Below are 19217 nucleotides of genomic sequence, written 5' to 3' on the forward strand. Positions count from 1 at the left end.
GAAAGGTATTAATCCGCAAACGAACCTTTTCCGTAGATGGGAAGGCGGTAGAACTAGAGGACATGAAATGAGATTGAAGGGATGCAGACTCAAGAAAAATGTCAGGAAGTATTTTTTCACGGAGAGAGTGGTGGATACTTGGAATGCCCTCCCGCGGGAGGTGGTGGAGATGAAAAAGGTAACGGAGTTCAAAAATGCGTGGGATAAACATAAAGGAATCCTGTTCAGAAGGAATGGATCCTCAGAAGCTTAGCGGAGATTGGGTGGCAGAGCTGGAGGTGGGAGGCGGGGCTAGTGCTTGGGAGGCAGGGCTAGTGCTGGGCAGACTTCTACGGTCTGTGCCCTGAAAATGGGAGATGCAAATCAAGGTCAGGTATACTCATAAAGTAGCACATATGAGTTTATCTTGTTGGGCAGACTGGATGGACCGTACAGGTCTTTCTCTGCCATCATCTACTATGTTACTATCCAGCTTATTTTCAAAGGAGAATGGCACCCAAAAAACAACACAAAAGGCAAATGGGCATCCCCGTGAAAGAAGGTCACCCAAATCCAATAATCAAAACCGGCAGTAAGGGTGTCCTCAACGCGAGGACACCCATCTATGGTCGTCCTGTGGGGCTTGTTAGGGGCGTGCTTTGGGCGGTGTTATGTGATGAGTACCCTCAGCATATAACAGCTTTTGAGATGGTTTTGAATGGGTCGGAACATGGGCGTTTTTAATTAGAACTGAAATAAAAGCGACCAGAGTAAGAGGGAAGTTGTCTTTAGACCCATTAGCCATTTGAGATAGTTGTTTGGAGAGAAAGCTGAGAGTTTGTTGAGTACCTGTTACTTGTGTCTGTGTGCCGTAGTCCTAACGTTTTCACCCTCACCTGCCTCATTTGTGTTTTACCTTTTCAGCTTTCCCTACCCCTCCTAGCCCCCAAACCCAGACACCAGTACTCCTTCCTCTATCTCCCCATCCCCTCCCCCTATCCCTCTCCATTCACTGTCCCCAAGTTTATATTTCATTCCCTTACCTATTTGTAGTCTCTGTTTGTCTCTTTGTCCTGTGTACTGCTGCAGCGTGTTTGTGAAGACTGTTGTTTGCTGCTTGGAGAGTGAGTGGCTAGAGGGTGTGGCAGGAGTGCTTGCAGCGTGGCTCTGCTGTGTTTGACCGCATTGTTTGTCGGTGGTGGGAGAGTGAGTGTCAGCTTCTGTTTGTTGCTGCTGTGTTTCGCCAAGTTGATAGGAAGAGGTGAGCACTGGTAGCACTGCATTGCACATCTAGTGTGGGGAAATGGAGGCACTAAATGCACAGGTGGTTTACATGTTGGAGGAAGAGGGGAGGCACCACAGGAGGTACGCATGCCCCAGAGTTTTCAGGCCCTGTAGCAGTTTCCTAGACATCATTGACCTGCAGTGTCTCACTAGGTACCGCTTTGATAGGGCTGCCATTTAGCACCTTTGTGAGCAGCTCCAACTCCTCCTGCAGGCCAGGATCCGTAGGAACAATCCCATCCCTGTGCACCTAAAGATCACTGCTTCTCTCTCTTTTCTGGCCACTGGGAGTTTCCAGTCTGTGCTATCTGTGAACACGGGTCTCACCCAGCCTTCCATTTCTAACTGCCTCACCCAGTTCCTTGATGCCTTCCTTACCCACACCTCTGAGTACATCACCTTCCCCACCACCCCCCCAAGCCCTGCAGAACAACATGGCTGACTTCTACGCCATAGCTCGCTTCGCCTCGGTCGTAGGTGCCATTGACTGCACACATTTCGCACTCAGACCCCCCCCCCCCCCGGGCACGAGAGGCCACTTATAGGAACAGGAAAGCATTCCACTCCATGAATATGCAAGTTGTGTGTGACGGCCAGGGGGAGATTCTAGACGTGTGTGCCTGATACCCGGGTTCCACCCGTGATGCCTATATATTGCAGCACTCAGGAATCTTCCACAGGTTTGACCGAGGGGAGATCACCGGCGAATAGCTCCTAGGTAAGTGCAGCATGGATCTGCCCTCCAACAGGCAGCCCTCAGCACTGTCTCCTTCCAGCTTATTCCACAACCCACTATTCCCCCCCCCCCCCACCTCCACAAGGTACCCGCTCCAAACAATACACACTCATCTTTCTCATCCTGCTTCTCTCCAAAGGTGACAGAGGCTACCCACAGCGGAGTTGGCTCATGACCCCCATAATGCACCCACAAACAGGGTCAGAGGAGAACTACAATAGCAGACATCGGACCACCTGTGGCATCATCGAGCGTACCTTTGGACAACTTAAGAACAGGTTCCGATGTCTGGACCGTTCTGGAGGGGAGCTCCTGTACAGCCCCCAAAAGGTGGCAAAGATATTCCTGACCTGCTGCATTATTAAACTATTATTAAACATCTGGTATTTTTTATTACTTTATTTTTATTGAACTTTTTCACTTTTCCAGTGAGGTACATCATTTTGTCTTCGTACAGTAAGGATTTATACTCTTCCTTGAAAGTTGAGATTTGATGGATACTGATATTTATTTGGTCCATCCTTGCAAAAGATCAACTTTCAAGAAACAAGAGCATGCACCTTTTCTATTGCCAGCATGGAAACATGGAACCATTTACCACCTACCTTAGGATACTGACAGATATTCAGATAAGAAAAAAACTTAAAGGCACACTTTTTTGGTCAGGCTTTTCCATCTACAGGCCATTTTTTTAGTTTTTGCTATTGCTGGAATGTCTGTTGTAATGGGATCTGTATGATGTGATTGTATGTGTTTTTAAGTCATTTGTGTATGTAGGTTTTATACCTCACCTAGTAGATAGCACAGGTTATAATTAAATAAATAGATGTATGTTGAGGCAGAAGTATACAGGGCACCTTGGGTTCAGCTGCTCTTGTGGATAGTAGTAGCTGTAGTCTTCAGGTAATACTGTTAGACACCTGCTCATGGGCCTTACAGTAACTGGAACTGGAAGTCTGCAGGGGAGGAGGAAAGGGAAGAGTTGCTGGACTGGAGTACTATGAACAATCATTTCACAGTACCACATTCAGTGAGGCTTCATCTACCGCTGTTCCTGAGAAGCAGACAAATATGGGGTGCTCAGTATTCCTCTGCCAGAGCATACATGAGCTAAACATATTGGAGGGAGTAGATACCTAGGATTGGGGTGGAGAATAAAGGAAGCTGCAAGAGCAAAGTTAAATATTTGCCAGTAGTTTTTTTTTTTTTTGCAGGAATTCTTGAAGGCAGGGCTACATAGGAATGTGTGTCTTTTAATTTAAAAAGAGAGGTAGGGCAGAAAAGTGAAAGAAGCTGAGAAGTGCACTGCCTGTTGTACTTAAATTGGATTATTTTAAAATGTGAAAGAAGTTATTAGGATTACATAACCAGAGGAATACCAGATCACTGTGCATCTATGGCACTTCTACTAGAAAAAAGCAAGGCGCAGTGCCCCGCAGGGTGCACGGAGCCAAAAATAACATGGCGCCGTGCCCCAACGGGCATGCGCTCCGAGGCCAGCCGGGGCGAGCGAGGCGGGGGAAGGGGCAGGATCCCGACGCTCATGGCTCCCCGCTGGCAATAGGAGGGGCCACCCAAAGGGGGTTAAAAGCTCAGGAAGAGGGCAGGAGCGACCTCTTCGGTGGCCAGGGCAGCGGTCGGCACCCAGCCAACCCTCCCCCCCCCAAAAAAAACACAATGTACAATGGTATGAATTGTCGCAGCTTTGGCGGGGTACCCAAGCCGGATGGTGTTAAATAGGCAGCTGGCAGCTGCGATTACAGTACGGCCCCCTTGCTGTGCAACGGGGGGCTCTGTAAAAGCTTAGCCAGTCTTGCTAGTGCGGTGGACTTGGCTTGGGGGTTATTGAGCCAGAGGCTGAAGCGGCTTGGGTATGCCCAGGGTTAAGATATGTTTGTATTTAAAATAAGGCTGCGGCCCAGTTGTACCACTTAAAGAAATACTGTATGTGAAGTCTTTATTGGGGGTTATGATGGTAAAGAGATAATTGGTGGGCCCGAGGGGTCTCGGTTGCCTATGTTATGATTGGATGCTGTGCTAAGGAGTTAAGGAAGAGACTGAGTTGTGCAGTGTGTTCTTTTTCCTCTGTTCTAGATCACCACATGAACACAGTAAGGAGATGTTGTTTTGATCCTGATAGCCAGAGGGTGGCTTCTGTGTCATCAGATAGGTCCATAAAGCTTTGGGATCTGATAGCACAATCAACCACTGTGACAATTAACCAGTAAGTGACAACAGGTGATTGCAGACTTCTTTTTCTGTTCAAACAACTATCACAGATGTGGCAAGTAAAATCCTGTAACATTAACAGGAAACAGTTCATTTAGCAGGCATGGGAAGAGCTGGTTTTGCTAAACACATGTGGAGTACAGAACTGTCCCTGAATACTCTGTGATACCACATGGTGTCAGTTACTGCTTTGCTTAAATGGTTATAAATACCTTAACTTTAAATATTTTTGGGGTCCATCAGTTTGTTTTTGCTCCTTTGTGCTTCCAGTTCAATCAGAACTAGCCTTTTCTGGGTTGCAGTACCTTGAACCTTCATTCGCAAATATCCAGAGGCATTCTTCGTTTTAGTCCCCTATTCTAATGTACAGTCCTTCAACCAAGGCAATGGACTACATTTCTCTCTGGAATCTGATATGTGTACAAATTGAATGCTACCACTAGATGTTGCTTGATGGCTATGAAAGCTGTCTCAATGTCATTCCAGCCAGCTGAAGAAACAGATGTTGGGCTGTGGAATCAATTCCAGATCTTTCCCGTAAGCATCACTCTAGGAGCTGCATGGCCAACAGTCACCATCTGCTGGTGATAGAGAAAGACTGAGGATCTGTATCATTTATTGTTTATTAAATTTGATATACCTGTTGGCCGCAACTAATCACAGCAGTTTACAAAGTTAAAAAAAGAACAGAAAAGAATGTCATGTACAATAGCACAGACCTATTCCACTCATACTAAAATATCATAGTTCCAGTTAATACAAAATAATTTTTTAAATATACAAAATATATTTTTTAAATATATATAGCCCATTATACAGATGCCCCATGCTGAACCCTTCCTCTCAGCATTCAGACACCCCAAATACCTGAACAAAAAATGCATTTTCAATCATTTAAAAATATTTCTTAAAATATACGTCAGCACGAAGCTCAGTTGGGAGTTGATTCCAAAGAATGTTGCTTGGTAGAAAAACGCTCCGTCTTGGGCTCATTCTCAGTGTGCGCATGCAGGAGAAGAACAACCAACCTATTTAGTAGCATTGATCGTAAATCCCTAGCTGGTGTATAAGGAACAATCAATGATACTAAATAAGGAGGCATCTTTCCATATAAAGTCCTAGGAGTTAACACTAACAGTTTAAACTTAATTCTATAAGAGATAGGCAGTCAATGATATTGGATATACAATGGAGGTAACATGATCAAATTTGGGAACTTTGAGGCATATTTTCAAAGCACTTAGCCTCAAAGTGCAAGTGAACTGAGTATACCTTTTAATGTACATTTACAAGACCAGAACACTGCACCAGTGATTTCACAGTAAGAATCCTGAAAGGTAACTTTAAAACAATACAGGAACGTAAGACCTTTGAAGTCAGAATGATTGAATATTTTGACACCCAACAGACAGGACTTAACAAGGATCTGGGTTTTCTAGCCCATTATAAACCATAAAGTTGTATTTCTCTTTTTATCACCCTCCTGTCACCCATGCACACCCATCCTGTTAGACTATCAATGAAATGCTTTGATGTCCCCATGCATACCTCCTACCCACCCCCATCCTGCTAGACTGTCAATGAAATGCTTGGATGTTTTACTTATATATACTATCAGCTACCACATTTGCTTATTTCCGATCTGACGAAGAAGGGCAACCTTCGAAAGCTAATCAAGAAATGTATTAAGTTATGTCCAATAAAAAAGGTATCATCTTATTTTCTTTTCCATGTTTTATTTTGTTTGATTTCTATTCTCTTGTAGATGAGTATTACTTTTCTGAAAGATATTGTTAATTTACTTGTTATCTTGATACTTGAATCTGAATACCATCCTTCAACCTTTTGAAGAAGAGAAATAAATTTGTTTTAAGTCTTCCTTTGGGTCTCATTCTTGAGACAGGCATAGAAAGACTTAACTCTTCAAGCTACGTAGAGGTATATAATCATTTTTAGACATGTTTTAGGCATGTGATACCTATTGTCATGGGCTGGTCTGTCTCTACACATCAGTTTGCACATTCACAAACAAACAGATGCATATCAAGGAAAGCACGTACCATTTGTAACCATGGTGGTGAATGAGGGGAAGTACTGGTGAGGTTCCTAAGCCTGCCAGCACAAAAAGAGATGGCTCACCATGGCAGCATAGGATGGAGGGGAAGTACCATCAAGGTTCCTAGGCCTGCTGACAGAAGAGGCAAAAGACATGGAGTTTTTGCTGGTGAGGTGAAAGGAGAAGAGAGTGAGGGGAGGAAAGGAGGATAGTGCAGGGGTGGGCAACCACAGTCCTCAAGGGCCACAACCCAGTCAGGTTTTCAAGATTTCCACAATGAATGTACAGGAGATCTATTTGCATACAATGGAAGCAGTTCATGCAAATCAATTTCATGTATATTCATTTTAGAAATCTTGAAAACCTGACTGGGTTGTGGCCCTTGAGGATTGTGGTTGCCCACCCTGAGATAGAGGGAAGAAAAGGAAAGAGGAAGGAAATGGCGGGGTGGGGGCGGCTGATTTACACCCTCCAGTAGTCTCAGATAACCCTACCTCACATTTAATTATACTTTCCTTAAGCACACATTCAGCTTATCCTACACTCCCTGTGCCCTTCAACAGCTCATATACCCCTGCTACTCTACCACTTATTCAATCCCACTGCCACTTATAACATGCATTCAGTCACCAAACCCCCTATCATTCATAACTCCTCATTCTCTCACTGATTCACTGAGTGCGTCTGCTTCTTATAACCCTCCAATCCAGTCAGTCACTGACTGAGCCCCCCCCCCCCCCCCCCCACTTGGCCACCTTCCCAACATTATTCACAGCCATATGCACTCTGCTCCTTTGTCAATTGTCTCAGCTGTGCTGCTCACTCATAATGTCGTCATCCACTCATTCACCCCCCCCCACTCTCATTCTTTCATTCGTTGACGTGCTCACATACCCATACACGTAGTCCAACAGTGAAACACGTTTTTGTACACCACTTACAGCATGCACTTTTCAATTTGTTTACTTTTCTGTTCTTGCTCCTCCTCCTCCTTTCTTCTGGGAGATGCCATGACAGCCTGAGGTTACCCATTACTTAAGTGCACCTGTAGAAGGTTTTGTGGGGAAGAACATTATTCCTCTAAATTTATGTATACTCCAGATGACCTAGGAACAACTTAAAACGTTTGACTCCAACAGAAAACTTTCACACCATAAAGTGAGACACTCTTGTGTCTCTGTTAGATTTAACCCCCCCCCCCAAAAAAAAAAAACCACACACACACATTTACTCTTTAAAGATTAACAGGGAAATGCTAAAACACAAAACTATACAATGCTGTGTAGAAATGTAAAGAAAATTGCAATACTTTTAGGCTGATCATCAGAGAGATGGGTGCCTTATACTGTGTCTTGAATATTAATTCCCTGCAGTGATGGACACAGGTTCAGTGGTTTCCTTTGTTGTTTCAGAGGACATGCCAATGTGATTTCAGACTGCTGCTTCACCTTAAACGGTCGCCAGTTATGCACAGCTTCTTGGGACAAAACTTTGAAATTATGGGATATCAAAACAGGGCACTTTCGCTCTCAGGGTCCTGTTGTACTTGACAAAGGTCATTCAGGATCTGCTAGTTGCTGTGCTTTCTCTGAGGACGGTGAGTTACTCTGTGTGAAATACTTTAATATCACATGTTACATACTGAATAATCTGGTGAAACTTATCACCTCTACTGCATTAGGCCTGTATTTTCTTTTTTCCTGCAAGTATATGCCAGTAAGTTCCAGCTCCTTTTCTGCTGCATGTTTGGATTGCCCCGTCGGACTCCAAATTTTAAGTGCTGCAGCATCCTAGAACGAATCCCTGTGCACTTACACCAAAACATTGGAGAACAGTGTTAGGGTGTAGGCATGCCTCCCCTGAGCTTTCCCACTGATTCTGCCTTCCTGCCTGAAAAAGTCCTGCCCGCCAGCTCTATTTAAATTTGTATGGAGCAGTAGCAGCAGTACACTCTGTGGTGCCTCTGTGTACAGGCCATCTTCTTCTATTTGCATTTCTGTTCAAAAGAAGTGGGCCTCAAAGAGAGGCACCATGGAGTGTTCTGCTTCCACAGTTCCATGTGTGTTTATATGAAGCTGGCAGGCAGGGCAGTCCTTGGGTGGTAAAATGTGAATCCAGCAGAAAAGCCTCAGGGGCACATGCCTCCATTGTAATGCTACTCTCCAGTGTCTAGGTGTAAGTGCACAGGGATTGAGGTGAACCTGCAGAAACAGACACTGCTTCTTTTCAGATACCATGGCTGATGTAGCTCAGGACTGTGTAGAATGGATGCTGGGTTGACAGAAAAAGGGATGAGGAAGAGAGAGATGGGTGAGGTAGAGGATAAAGGGATGAGAGAAGAAAAGAAAGAAGGTGGAGAAAGATGAGGGAAGGAGGAGCGAGAAGGTAAAGGATGGGGAAGATATGGAGGAGAGAAAAATTGGAGTGGACAATAAGGGGGGGGAGGAGAAATAGAGAAGAGAGAGACCTGAAAAAGGGAATAGTCAAAGAGATGAGGGACAGATGAAAAAGTAAGGAAGAAGGGTATATGTGTGAGGGAGGGGAAGTGAGTAGTGTGTGAGATCAGATGGGGTGGGGAGCAAGCTGTGTGTGAGAGAGAGCTGGGGAATAAGAGGAAGGGGGAGGGAAGCATGCAGTAAATATCATAAGAGTGGGATAAAGAGAAATAAAAGTAAAAACAGCAACTCCAACAAAAAAGAAAATAAGTGACAAAAAATAGACTTGGAAAGAAATTAGCAAGTGAAGGTAGGGGAAGTAGGAAGGAAACAGTTAAAAATAAAAACCTTAGATAATATAATGGGTAAGAAAAGAAAAAAAATATAGAAATCAGAGAGAAGAAATGCAGCAACATGGACAATGTGGCTTACATAGTTCCGGAGAGGCGGTTACAGACTCTGGTGTGAACAATACAGATTGGTTAGTACAATTAATTAGAATTGGGGTGATTCGTCCCATGCAGATTGCAAGGGTGGGATCTGCGGCAAGGAATTGGGTATTGTCCGTTTCCTAGTTTGGTTGTTGTGTGGAGGAGTGGCCTAGTAGTTAGAGCACCAGTCTTGTAATCCAGAGGTGGCCGGTTCAAATCCCACTGCTGCTCCTTGTGATCTTGGGCAAGTCACTTCACTCTCCATTGCCTCAGGTACAAACTTAGATTGTGAGCCCTCCTGGGACAGAGAAATATCCAGAGTACCTGAATGTAACTCACCTTGAGCTACTACTGAAAAAGGTGTGAGCTAAATCTAAATAAATAAATAAAATGACTAAAGAGAAGATAATAAATGAAAATATGAATTAGAATAAATGGGGATCATGAGAAAGAAACATGAAGGATGTAGGTAAGGAGGCTAAAGATGCAAGAAATAGAAAGGTTTCAACATATGTTATTGAAAGTATTGTTAGATTATGGGGTGAATTGGCCGACTGGGAGTACAAAGCAGTAGTTGTCTTAGGTTGTTCAGGCCCTGGGCAAGAGTCATTTGAGGTCTGTTAGAGCCTTAATTTTGATGATCTATGCAGTAAGAAAATTGGACATTTTCAATTTCTCTTTTGTCAAATACATGAAACTGCAATGAAAGTTGTATTATGAATCTTTTCAGTATTCTTTGGAGGAATTAGCTAAAGAGCTGAGTGTTAACATGCAAATGTGGGAAAGACTGAAGTCTCTTCTTTGCATATAATTCACTTACGAAATTTGGGCTACCGTAAGATATGAGTCCTTGGGCCTGGTTTACCAATTCCTAAAGCTACTACTGGACAAGAGATTTTGGACACCACTGGACAGGAGATTTTGGGACTGCTGAGCCCAATTGCTCTCTCTGTAACAGTGAAGGACTCAGAGGGGGGAGGGGAGAGAGAGGACAGACAGCACAGGGGAAGGGAGAGAGGGCAGAGGGCAGGGACACACACACTCCCACATGCACACTCTGAAGAAAACCTTGCTAGCCCCCCCCCCCCCCCCGTTTCATTTGCATCAGAAACGGGGCTTTTTTGATTTTGTGCTTTGCTGTGTTTTCCTTCACTGTTTGTGTTACAGAGAGAGCGACGGTGGGGCAGACACTCATGGGGAAACCGGATATCTCTCCCCCTTCACACTTCCGGCTGGAGGCTTCATTTAGAACGTTGGTGGGGAGGAGATCTGTTGTTTGGGGAGGGAAAAGGATTGCCAACTAGCTGGTATTTGGCTGGTCTGGCCAGTTCTATGTAAGGAAGAATAACAACTGGCAGGATAGAAAACCGGTCAGTGTAAGTACTGGTTTTCTGCTGACTGCAGTGGCTCTGTGCAGTCTCTCCTATCCCCATATTCCAGCCTAACATACTGCTGTGCTGTCACAGCTGTATTACCTCTGCCTGGGCCTCTAGCAATGCCTGGGGCAATAACTAGAAAGAAATATAGGGCCTTGCTGATCATCTGAGAGCATGCCTGAAGCCTCTGTTGCATCCCGTCCCATAGAAACATGAAATATGCTGGAAACATGTGGAAAATCCTGGCCCAGGCCAGAGAGATGTTGGAGGAGAACTGGAGCAGTAGCGGGGGTGGGTATAGGGAGATAGAGGAGAGAGACACTAGACATGGGAGGGAATAGGGAGACATAGGGGAGGTGCTATAGACTGGGGGGAGGGGGTAGAACAGGAAGATAGAAGAGATGCTGAACAATTGGGGGAGAACTGGGTGATGGTGGAGATGTTGGACACATGGGGGAATAAGATGTGGGAGCCTAGTTTGATCCGGCTTTGGCAAGGGTGCAGCGCTGCTGGGTGGGCCTGAGTCCAAACTAGGTGGGCCCAGCCCTGGGTCACAGGAAGCATTAGTGGGATTTGATTCCTGGCTTCTGTGGTTCTCAGTTCCTGCAGCTCCAACTACTAGGCTGCTGATCCTCCACTGCTCTGCTACTGTGGGTTAGACTTACCAACCTGCACTTATGCACATTAATGCTATTGGCCCCACATTAAAGTGCTCCAGAGGAGGCAGACTGAGGAGTAACAACAGGAAATATTTCTTTAAAATAGGTGGGAGAGGAATGGAATAGACAACAACAGTAACAGAAAACAAGAAAGACTAGTTTAAACATAGAGGATCCTTAGTTGCAAAATAAGTGACCAGAACATCAGATATCAGGCAATTGGAACAGAAGTGAATTTGGACAGACTGGATGAACATGGTGGACTTTATGTGCCTTCACTTTCTCTGTTTAACTTGGTTACATCATACAAACTCATTATAGTTTAAAACTATCTATCTGTTAGCCGGCACTAAATGGTAAATAACTAGCCTGGAATTCTGCTGCTTGCCTTTTAGGCACTCTCGTCGTATCTGGTGGATATGATAAAAATATCATTCTCTGGAATCTAGAGGGAGCTTCAAATAAACTGATCATAAAGGTAGGACATTCTTAAAAAGGAATCAGACATATGGGAAATACAACATATGATAGGTAAACTGTGTGCTGCTGTTACCTCCTTTTCTGGCCCTGCTCATGTACTGCAGACTTCAAGGGGCTTATAATCAAAAGAAATAAATGTTCAAAAAAAATGGCATACGTGGCAGATGGACGTGTTTCTCGTGTGAAAACATTTAAACCATATAATCATTCTTCTGCCCTCTCTACTGTCATTGTAATTGTTTTCATTAGTTCATTGTAAGCCGCTCTGGGGCTGCTTTACGTGGCAAAAAGCGGGGTATAAATGATCTAAATAAATAAAACATATAAATATGTTAAATTTGTTAAAGTATGTTAAATATGTTATAGTCTGATATCTGTCGAAAAGAAAATGTTTTCAGAAGGGGCATGAGATAGGCAGCAACAAGTGATGGACTTTTTTTTTTTTTTTTTTTTTGCAATAATGGATAGCGAAACAAATTTCTGGGGCTGGAAAGAAAAATGTCATGATTTAGACCTACTTTAAAAGTGACTGGGTCAAGACCAAACCTGTCTTGGACCCACTCGTGATTTTGCTGAGTTTGAGAGTAGAGAGGTGGAATTGGTCGCTTGTGAAAAAGAGTAGGGAGTTGCTGAGTGATTTGTTACCATTGTTCATCTGCCCCAGTTTGAACATTTTGACCCTCACATTTTCTGCCTTGCCTCCTCTGTGTCTCACCTCAAGTCCTTACCCACACCTGCTAGCCCCTCAGCCATAACCATCCCTTGTTGTGTGTCTGGCCCCCTTCCCCTATCAAACCCTCACTGTTCCCAAATCTCCACACTTTCCATTCTACCTCCCTACCTGCTTGTCTTCTGTCTCTCATTGTTGCTTTGTTTGTCTAAGCCCAGTTTGTCACTTTGCTGTATGCTGCTGCTGTTTGTGTGAGGGCTGTGTGCTGGTGCTGGCAGAGTGAGTGCTTTGTGCTGCTGCTGCTGCTGCTGCGTGAGGGCTGTGTGCTGATGTTGGTGCTGGCAGAGTGAGTGGTTTGTGCTGCTGCTGTTTGTGTGAGGGCTATATGCTCCTGCTGGGAGAGTGAAAGCTTTGTGCTGGGTCTCACTAGGTGCAGTAGGTGGAGGTGTGCACAGTGATGTTACTGGGCTTAGTGGGTTGCACATCTATCATGGATTTGCTGAATGCTATTGTAGCTGATGCTTTGGTGGATGTGGACGAGAGTTTAGAAGGGAAGCCCAGGAGGAGATACCCCTCTCTGAGAGTATTTAGGCCCAATACTGCTTTCTGGACCTTACTGATCAGGAATGCCTGACTAGGTACCGCTTTGATAGGATTACCATACAGCACCTCTGTCAGCAGCTACAATCGCTCCTCCAGGTCAAGACATGCAGGAATAATTTTGTGGCATTCCACCTTAAGGTCATAGCCTCCCAAGCCTTTCATTGCCATCGGCACTTTTCAATCAGTGTTAGCAGTCAATGTAGGCCTCACCCAACCCGCTATCTCCAACTGTCTTGCCCAGTTCCTCAATACCTTCCACACCCACATGTGTCGAGAATAAATAGACCTGCTTGTCCTCGGAGAAGACCTTTATTCTAAAAAAATTGAAATAATATTGAATTCAATATGTACCTATTTATTGTATGGAGGGGTCACCAAGTAAAATTGACTTTAGTAAATGACAGCATCTTTTACTCCAGAGATCTTGGAAAGACATGGCAGCAGCTGAGGTCCAAGATGGGAGGAAGCAATGAAACCCACCCATTCTCCAAAATCAGAGGTGCATGGTAAAATTGGGACTAGTAAGGGCAAGGTTTAGGTTAAGAAGTGATGCTTCCTTCAGACTCTGTGTCTATGGCAGCCAAAAAGATGGTGGTTACGGTGGCACAGAGCAGACAAATGACAAGAGATACTGAATTTTTTAAGTCTGAAAATAAAGCACAATGAAGTAGAAGGCATGTGTAGATGCTGGGAAGCAGGTATTGGTGCAGTGTAGGCCGTAGGCAGTCAGTGACTCAGATGTTTGAAGTGACTAAAGAGGGGAGGGACTGGATAGGGTTAGGGTGAAGTGAGCAGAGCTAAGAAGGGGTGGGATGGGACGGAGTGGGGGGTGGCACCTATATTGGTAGTAAATGGGTCACTTTTGAATACAGCAGGGCGGGGATTCTATTTCAAGTACTTCTTTGTGCAGAAGAAAATAGGGGGGATGCGTTCCATCCTAGACCTAAGGGCCCTGAACAAATTCCTGATCAAAGAAAAGTTCAGGATGGTTTTCCTGGGCACCCTTATACCCATGATTCAGGAAAACGATTGGCTATGCTCTCTGGACTTGAAGGATGCATATACCCACATTCCGATGCTTCCAATCCACGGGAAGTATCTTCAATTTTGGCTGGGAACACACCACTTCCAAAACCACGTATTGCCCTTTGGCCTCATGTCAACTCCCAGGGTCTTCACCAAATGTCTATCGGTAGTTGCAGCGTTGCTATGCAGACTGGGAGTCCATGTTCCCTTATCTCGACGATTGGTTGGTAAAGAGCACCTTGGAGGACGGTGCTCAGGAGTCCATATGGAAGACTATTCGGGTGCTCGAGCTACTAGGGTTCGTTTTAAACTACCCCAAGTCCCTCCTACATTCTGCCCAACAATTGGAATTCATAGGAGCCCTGCCTGACACACAGAGGGTTCGAGCTTACTTTCCTAGGCTGAGAGCGGACACTTTAGTCACACAGTCTTCCCAGGTTCAAGCCTCTCTGCAGGTCACGGCTCGGCAGATGTTGAGATTGTTGGGCCACATGTCATCTGCAGTGCATGTCACACCCATGACACATCTTCACATGAGATCAGCACAATGGACTCTGGCTTCTCAGTTGTATCAAGCCACAGGAAGTCTGGAAGATGCTATCAGAGTGTCCCCAAAGCTTGTTCACTCAAGTCACTGGTGGACCATTTGATCCAACTTGACACTGGGACTTCTATTCCAAATTCCTCAGCCACAAAAGGTGCTGACGATGGATGCATTCCTTCTGGGTTGGGGAGATCTTTTCTTTTCATGTTCTCTGAAAAATATTTTTTTTTCATCATTCGGATATCATATCAAAAATGCCCCTCTAAAGCTTCTAAACATATTTCTGTTTTGATGAATACCATAGGTATAAAGGCCAGTTAATACATGAAAAATTAGACTTTTGTGGTGAGAGCTGATTTTTTTATTTTTTTTTTTAGGAACAAGATAGGATCACAGAGAGGAGATTTTTAGAACCATACACTTCTCTATTCCTTATTCTGTTCCCTGCTTTGTAAAGTTAAGCTTACAAAGTGCAAAATAGGACCAACTGCTAAATGGGACCATTAAACACTATGGGGACAATAATCACCCTGTGCTGACCGCTGCAGGTTGAATTAGGCTAGCACTGAATGCCAGAGTCTTCGATGGTGCCCAGAAGTTATCGGGGTATGGCTGATATTCAGTGCTGTACCACAGCTAACCTGGCATATTTAGGATTTCTTTTTCTGTGCTCCAACATGCGCAGTTAGCTATCTGGCCATTAGCATTAAATAGTAACATAGTAACATAACATAGTAGATGACGGCAGAAAAAGACCTTGCACGGTCCATCTAGTCTGCCCAACAAGATAAACTCATATGTGCTACTTCTTGTGTATCCCTTACTTTGATTTGTATCTGCCATTTTCAGGACACAGACTGTAGAAGTCTTGCCCAGAACTAGCCCCACCACCCAAGCACCAGCCCCGCCTCCCAATCTCGGCTAAGCTTCTGAGGATCCATTCCTTCAGTGCTTGGATAACTTCCCAATTCCACCCCTGGACCGCCCCAGTGTTAACCGGATAGTACCACAGTGGTTAGTGTCATAGGAGCCAACTTTTCAAAATGATTGGGGGTGCTGAAATTGTTTTTTTACAGGTGGTGCATTCCCCGCCCCTGCCCCCTCTTTCCCTCCCTCAGAGTTCCAGTCCCTCCTGCCCGCCCTCCCAGTTCCAGGGGCCCCCCCTCTCTCTCTCCTTTCCCTCCCTCCCTTCCCTTCCTCCGAGTTCCAAGGCCTCCCTCCCTCTGAGTTCCAAGGCCTCCCTCCCTCCGAGTTCCAAGGCCTCCCTCCAAGTTCCAAGGCCCCCCTCCCTGCCTCTGAGTTCCAAGGCCCCTCTCCGAGTTCCAAGGCCCCCCCTCCCTCCCTCCCTCCGAGTTCCAAGGCCTGCCTCCCTCCGAGTTCCAAGGCCCACCTTCGAGTTCCAAGGCCCCCCTCTGTCTGAGTTCCAAGGCCCCCTCCCTCCGTCCGTCTGAATTTTAAAAGCCCTCTTCTTACCTCGTGTCAGTGAAAAGCGTGCACTGCAGGCTCGTCGGCGCTTCAGCCTTCCCTTCTGTCTCTCGGCTCTGGTCCCGCCCTTGTGGAAACTTGAAATGAAGGCGGGACCAGAGCCGAGAGACAGAAGGGAAGGCTGAAGTGCCGACGAGCCTGCAGTGCACGCTTTTCACTGACGCGAGGTAAGAAGAGGGCTTTTAAAATTCGGACAGACGGAGGGAGGGGGGCCTTGGAACTCGGACGGAGGGGGGCCTTGGAACTCGGACTCAGAGGGAGGGGTGGCCTTGGAACTCGGAGGGTAGTAGTAGTTTTAAAATTCTGGCTGGGCTGGAAGGGAACTTCTGGTCCGTAAAATATTGGGGGTGCTCGAGCACCCACAGCACCCACAGAGTCGGCGCCTATGGTTAGTGTTATCATTCAGTAGCACAGTCCAGTAAAGTGCCCCTTAACATTAGTAGTTAGGTTAGCCAGTGAGACTGAACCGAGCAGGAGCCCTCCTCCCTGGTTACATTATTTTAAATATTGATTCCTATAGAACCGACTTATAAATATGATCACCTTAGAGATGAATTATCTAGGATTTCTTACACTGTAAACTTTTAAGGACTCTGAGGCATGAAACTAATGTAGGGAAATTTGAAAATCTGTGGGGTACCATAGATCTACAGGGGAGAGGGATATCTAAACTTTATGATTATATTAGGGGAGTGGAATTTGTAAAATTGCCATACATGAAGGCGTGGGAGAAGGATCTGGAAACAGAATTGACTGAAATAGAATGGAGGCGAATTTGTTTAGAGGCCAAGAAAGCATCTATTTGTGTCCTTATAAAAGAGAATGCGTACAAGATACTAAGCAGATGGTATTACACACCTGATAAAATAAAGGCAATGTTTCCAGATGCCCTTGACGCATGCTGGAGATGTAAGATTGGGAGGGGGACATATTTTCATATTTGGTGGGAGTGTCCGGTACTACAGGTATTCTGGGGGGAAGTAACAGGGTTGCTAACTACAATATTGGGTAATTTGGTCCCATGTGATCCTAAGTGGTGCTTGCTGGGCTGGGGCAATAGGAGGGGGAAGAGATGGCAATGCAGAATAAAAAGAATGGGTTTTGCGGCGGCGAAAACCATTGTGGCCTTAAATTGGAAACAAACAAAGGGCCCTACGGGAAAGGATTGGGTGGAGAGGCTTAGGATAATAGTGGCTATGGAAAAGATGACGGACAGACGTAGAGGGAGATATTGTCACACTGCAGAAGAATGGATGCATTTGGAGACACTTTTTACTGGAAACATAGTGAACAGGGCTGGTTAAGTTACAGCGTTGAAGGGTGGGAAGGGTGGGGGGGAGGGTAAGAGGGGGGGAGGGGGAGGGGGAGGGAGGGGGGGGAAAGAAAAAAGCTTTGTGGAAATGGTTTGACTTTTGACTTGTTGGAAAGTTGTGGGAGTCCTGGGCTCCAGATTATTGTTATATTGCTTGATGTTCAATAAAAATTTATAAATCAAGAAACTAATGTAGGGATATTTCCTTCAAAGGACTCCCTTAATAAGTAAATATACATTTTGCATTTTGTTTGCTGTTTAACTGTTCTTCCAGTGAACCTGAAATATTGGAGAGCAATCAACAGTATAAAAACAAAAGAGCTCACCAATATAAATAAATGGAAACAAGGACTATAGCTTTACATATTCAGATGCTACCAAAAAGTGAATATATATTGGAATAAATATAAACATTTTCTGTATGTGAAACAGAGCCGTCGGTATAAATGACCCCATAGAAGGTTTTAATTGGCTGCCATTTATGCCATGAATTTGGCCAATCAACACCCAATATCACTTCTTCATTGGCTTCCCCTAGTGTGATTGTGACTGTGATCTTGCAATGTCGGTGAAATGAGTAAAACAATAAATTAGATAGCTGTCCTTGTGTCCATGTTCACTCATCTGACTAATTAGACTACTGAACATTTGGAACCTTATTCATATATATATATATATATATATATATATATATATATATATATTTCTCCGAGGACAAGCAGGCTGCTTGTTCTCACTGATGGGTTGACGTCCTCGGCAGCCCCCTCCATCGGAAACTTACTAGCAAAGGCCTTTGCTAGTCCTCGCGCGCCCATGCGCACTGCGCATGCGCGGCCGTCTTCCCGCCCGAAACCGGCTCGAGCCGGCCAGTCTTCTTTCGTCCGCGCTCGGTACGGTCGTGTTACGCCGTTCGTGCCCTGGAGAGTCGACCTCGCGCGTCCGGTTCGACGTGTTTCTTCTGTTTTTCTCTAAAAAAGAGTTCGGGAAGCGCTCCGGAAGTGCTCCGGAGGACCCTTTCGGGGTTTTCTGCCCTTCCCGTAATTTCTAGTTTTCGCCCCGTAAGTTTTCTTTCGTCGTCGGGGTAGGCCTCTTTTGGCCTCGGTCGAGATTTTCTCCCTCTAAATTTTTGGTGCTACATTTTCGCCATTTCGGCTTTTGATTTCGCCGGCGTGATTTTTCCGCCCATGACATCGAAGCCTTCCAGCGGCTTCAAGAAGTGCACCCAGTGCGCCCGGGTAATCTCGCTCACTGATAGGCACTCTGCATGCCTTCAGTGTCTAGGGGCCCAGCACCGCCCTCAGAACTGCAGTCTGTGTTCCCTGTTACAAAGGCGGACTCAGGTAGCGAGATTAGCCCAGTGGAACGTTTTGTTCTCGGGCTCTTCGTCGGCATCGGCACCGGAGGCATCGAGTGCATCGACGTCGTCAGCGTCCGGTACATCTTCCTTGGCCGCCACTTCATCGACTGCATCGAGGCATCGGACCTCTGCATCGGCGCCGAGGCATCGGGCGACTGCATCGACGTCGGTGGTACCGAGACTTCGTCTGCTGATGTCGTCGGACGGAGGTGCATCGTCAGGAGTGCAGGTGAGGGCTGTCCATTTCCCTGCTGGTGGCGGTGAGCCTTCGGGTGGGTCTCCTCCTACCCTGAGGGCTCCTGCGGTACAGCCCCCCCGAGATCGACCCTCTTCGGTCTCGACCCCGAGGAAGCGACGGATGGATTCTACGTCCTCCTCGTCGGTGCAGGGGAGCTCCGGTGACATGCTTCGGAAGAAGTCGAAGAAGCATCGACACGGGTCTCCTCCCCGTGTCGGCACCGAGAGCTCTGGGTCGCCGAGGGATCCGGCACCCAGCAGGCATCGGCACCGAGAGGACCGCTCACCCTCTGTTCAGGAGGTGTCGATGCGCTCCAC

At 45.8% G+C, this 19217-nt stretch overlaps 1 protein-coding gene across 1 annotated transcript in view; it reads left to right on the top strand.

Moving 5' to 3' along the window:
• Positions 1 to 19217, top strand: part of WDR88 (WD repeat domain 88) — a 59942-nt gene that overhangs the window by 24369 nt on the left and 16356 nt on the right. Inside the window, exons 7-9 of the mRNA XM_030205055.1 lie at positions 4094 to 4223; positions 7697 to 7881; positions 11581 to 11663. Of these exons, the coding sequence (XP_030060915.1) occupies positions 4094 to 4223; positions 7697 to 7881; positions 11581 to 11663 (398 nt within the window). The remainder of the gene's footprint in view (positions 1 to 4093; positions 4224 to 7696; positions 7882 to 11580; positions 11664 to 19217) is intronic.

This window comes from Microcaecilia unicolor, chromosome 5 (genome assembly GCF_901765095.1).
Source record: "Microcaecilia unicolor chromosome 5, aMicUni1.1, whole genome shotgun sequence".
NCBI lineage: Eukaryota > Metazoa > Chordata > Amphibia > Gymnophiona > Siphonopidae > Microcaecilia > Microcaecilia unicolor.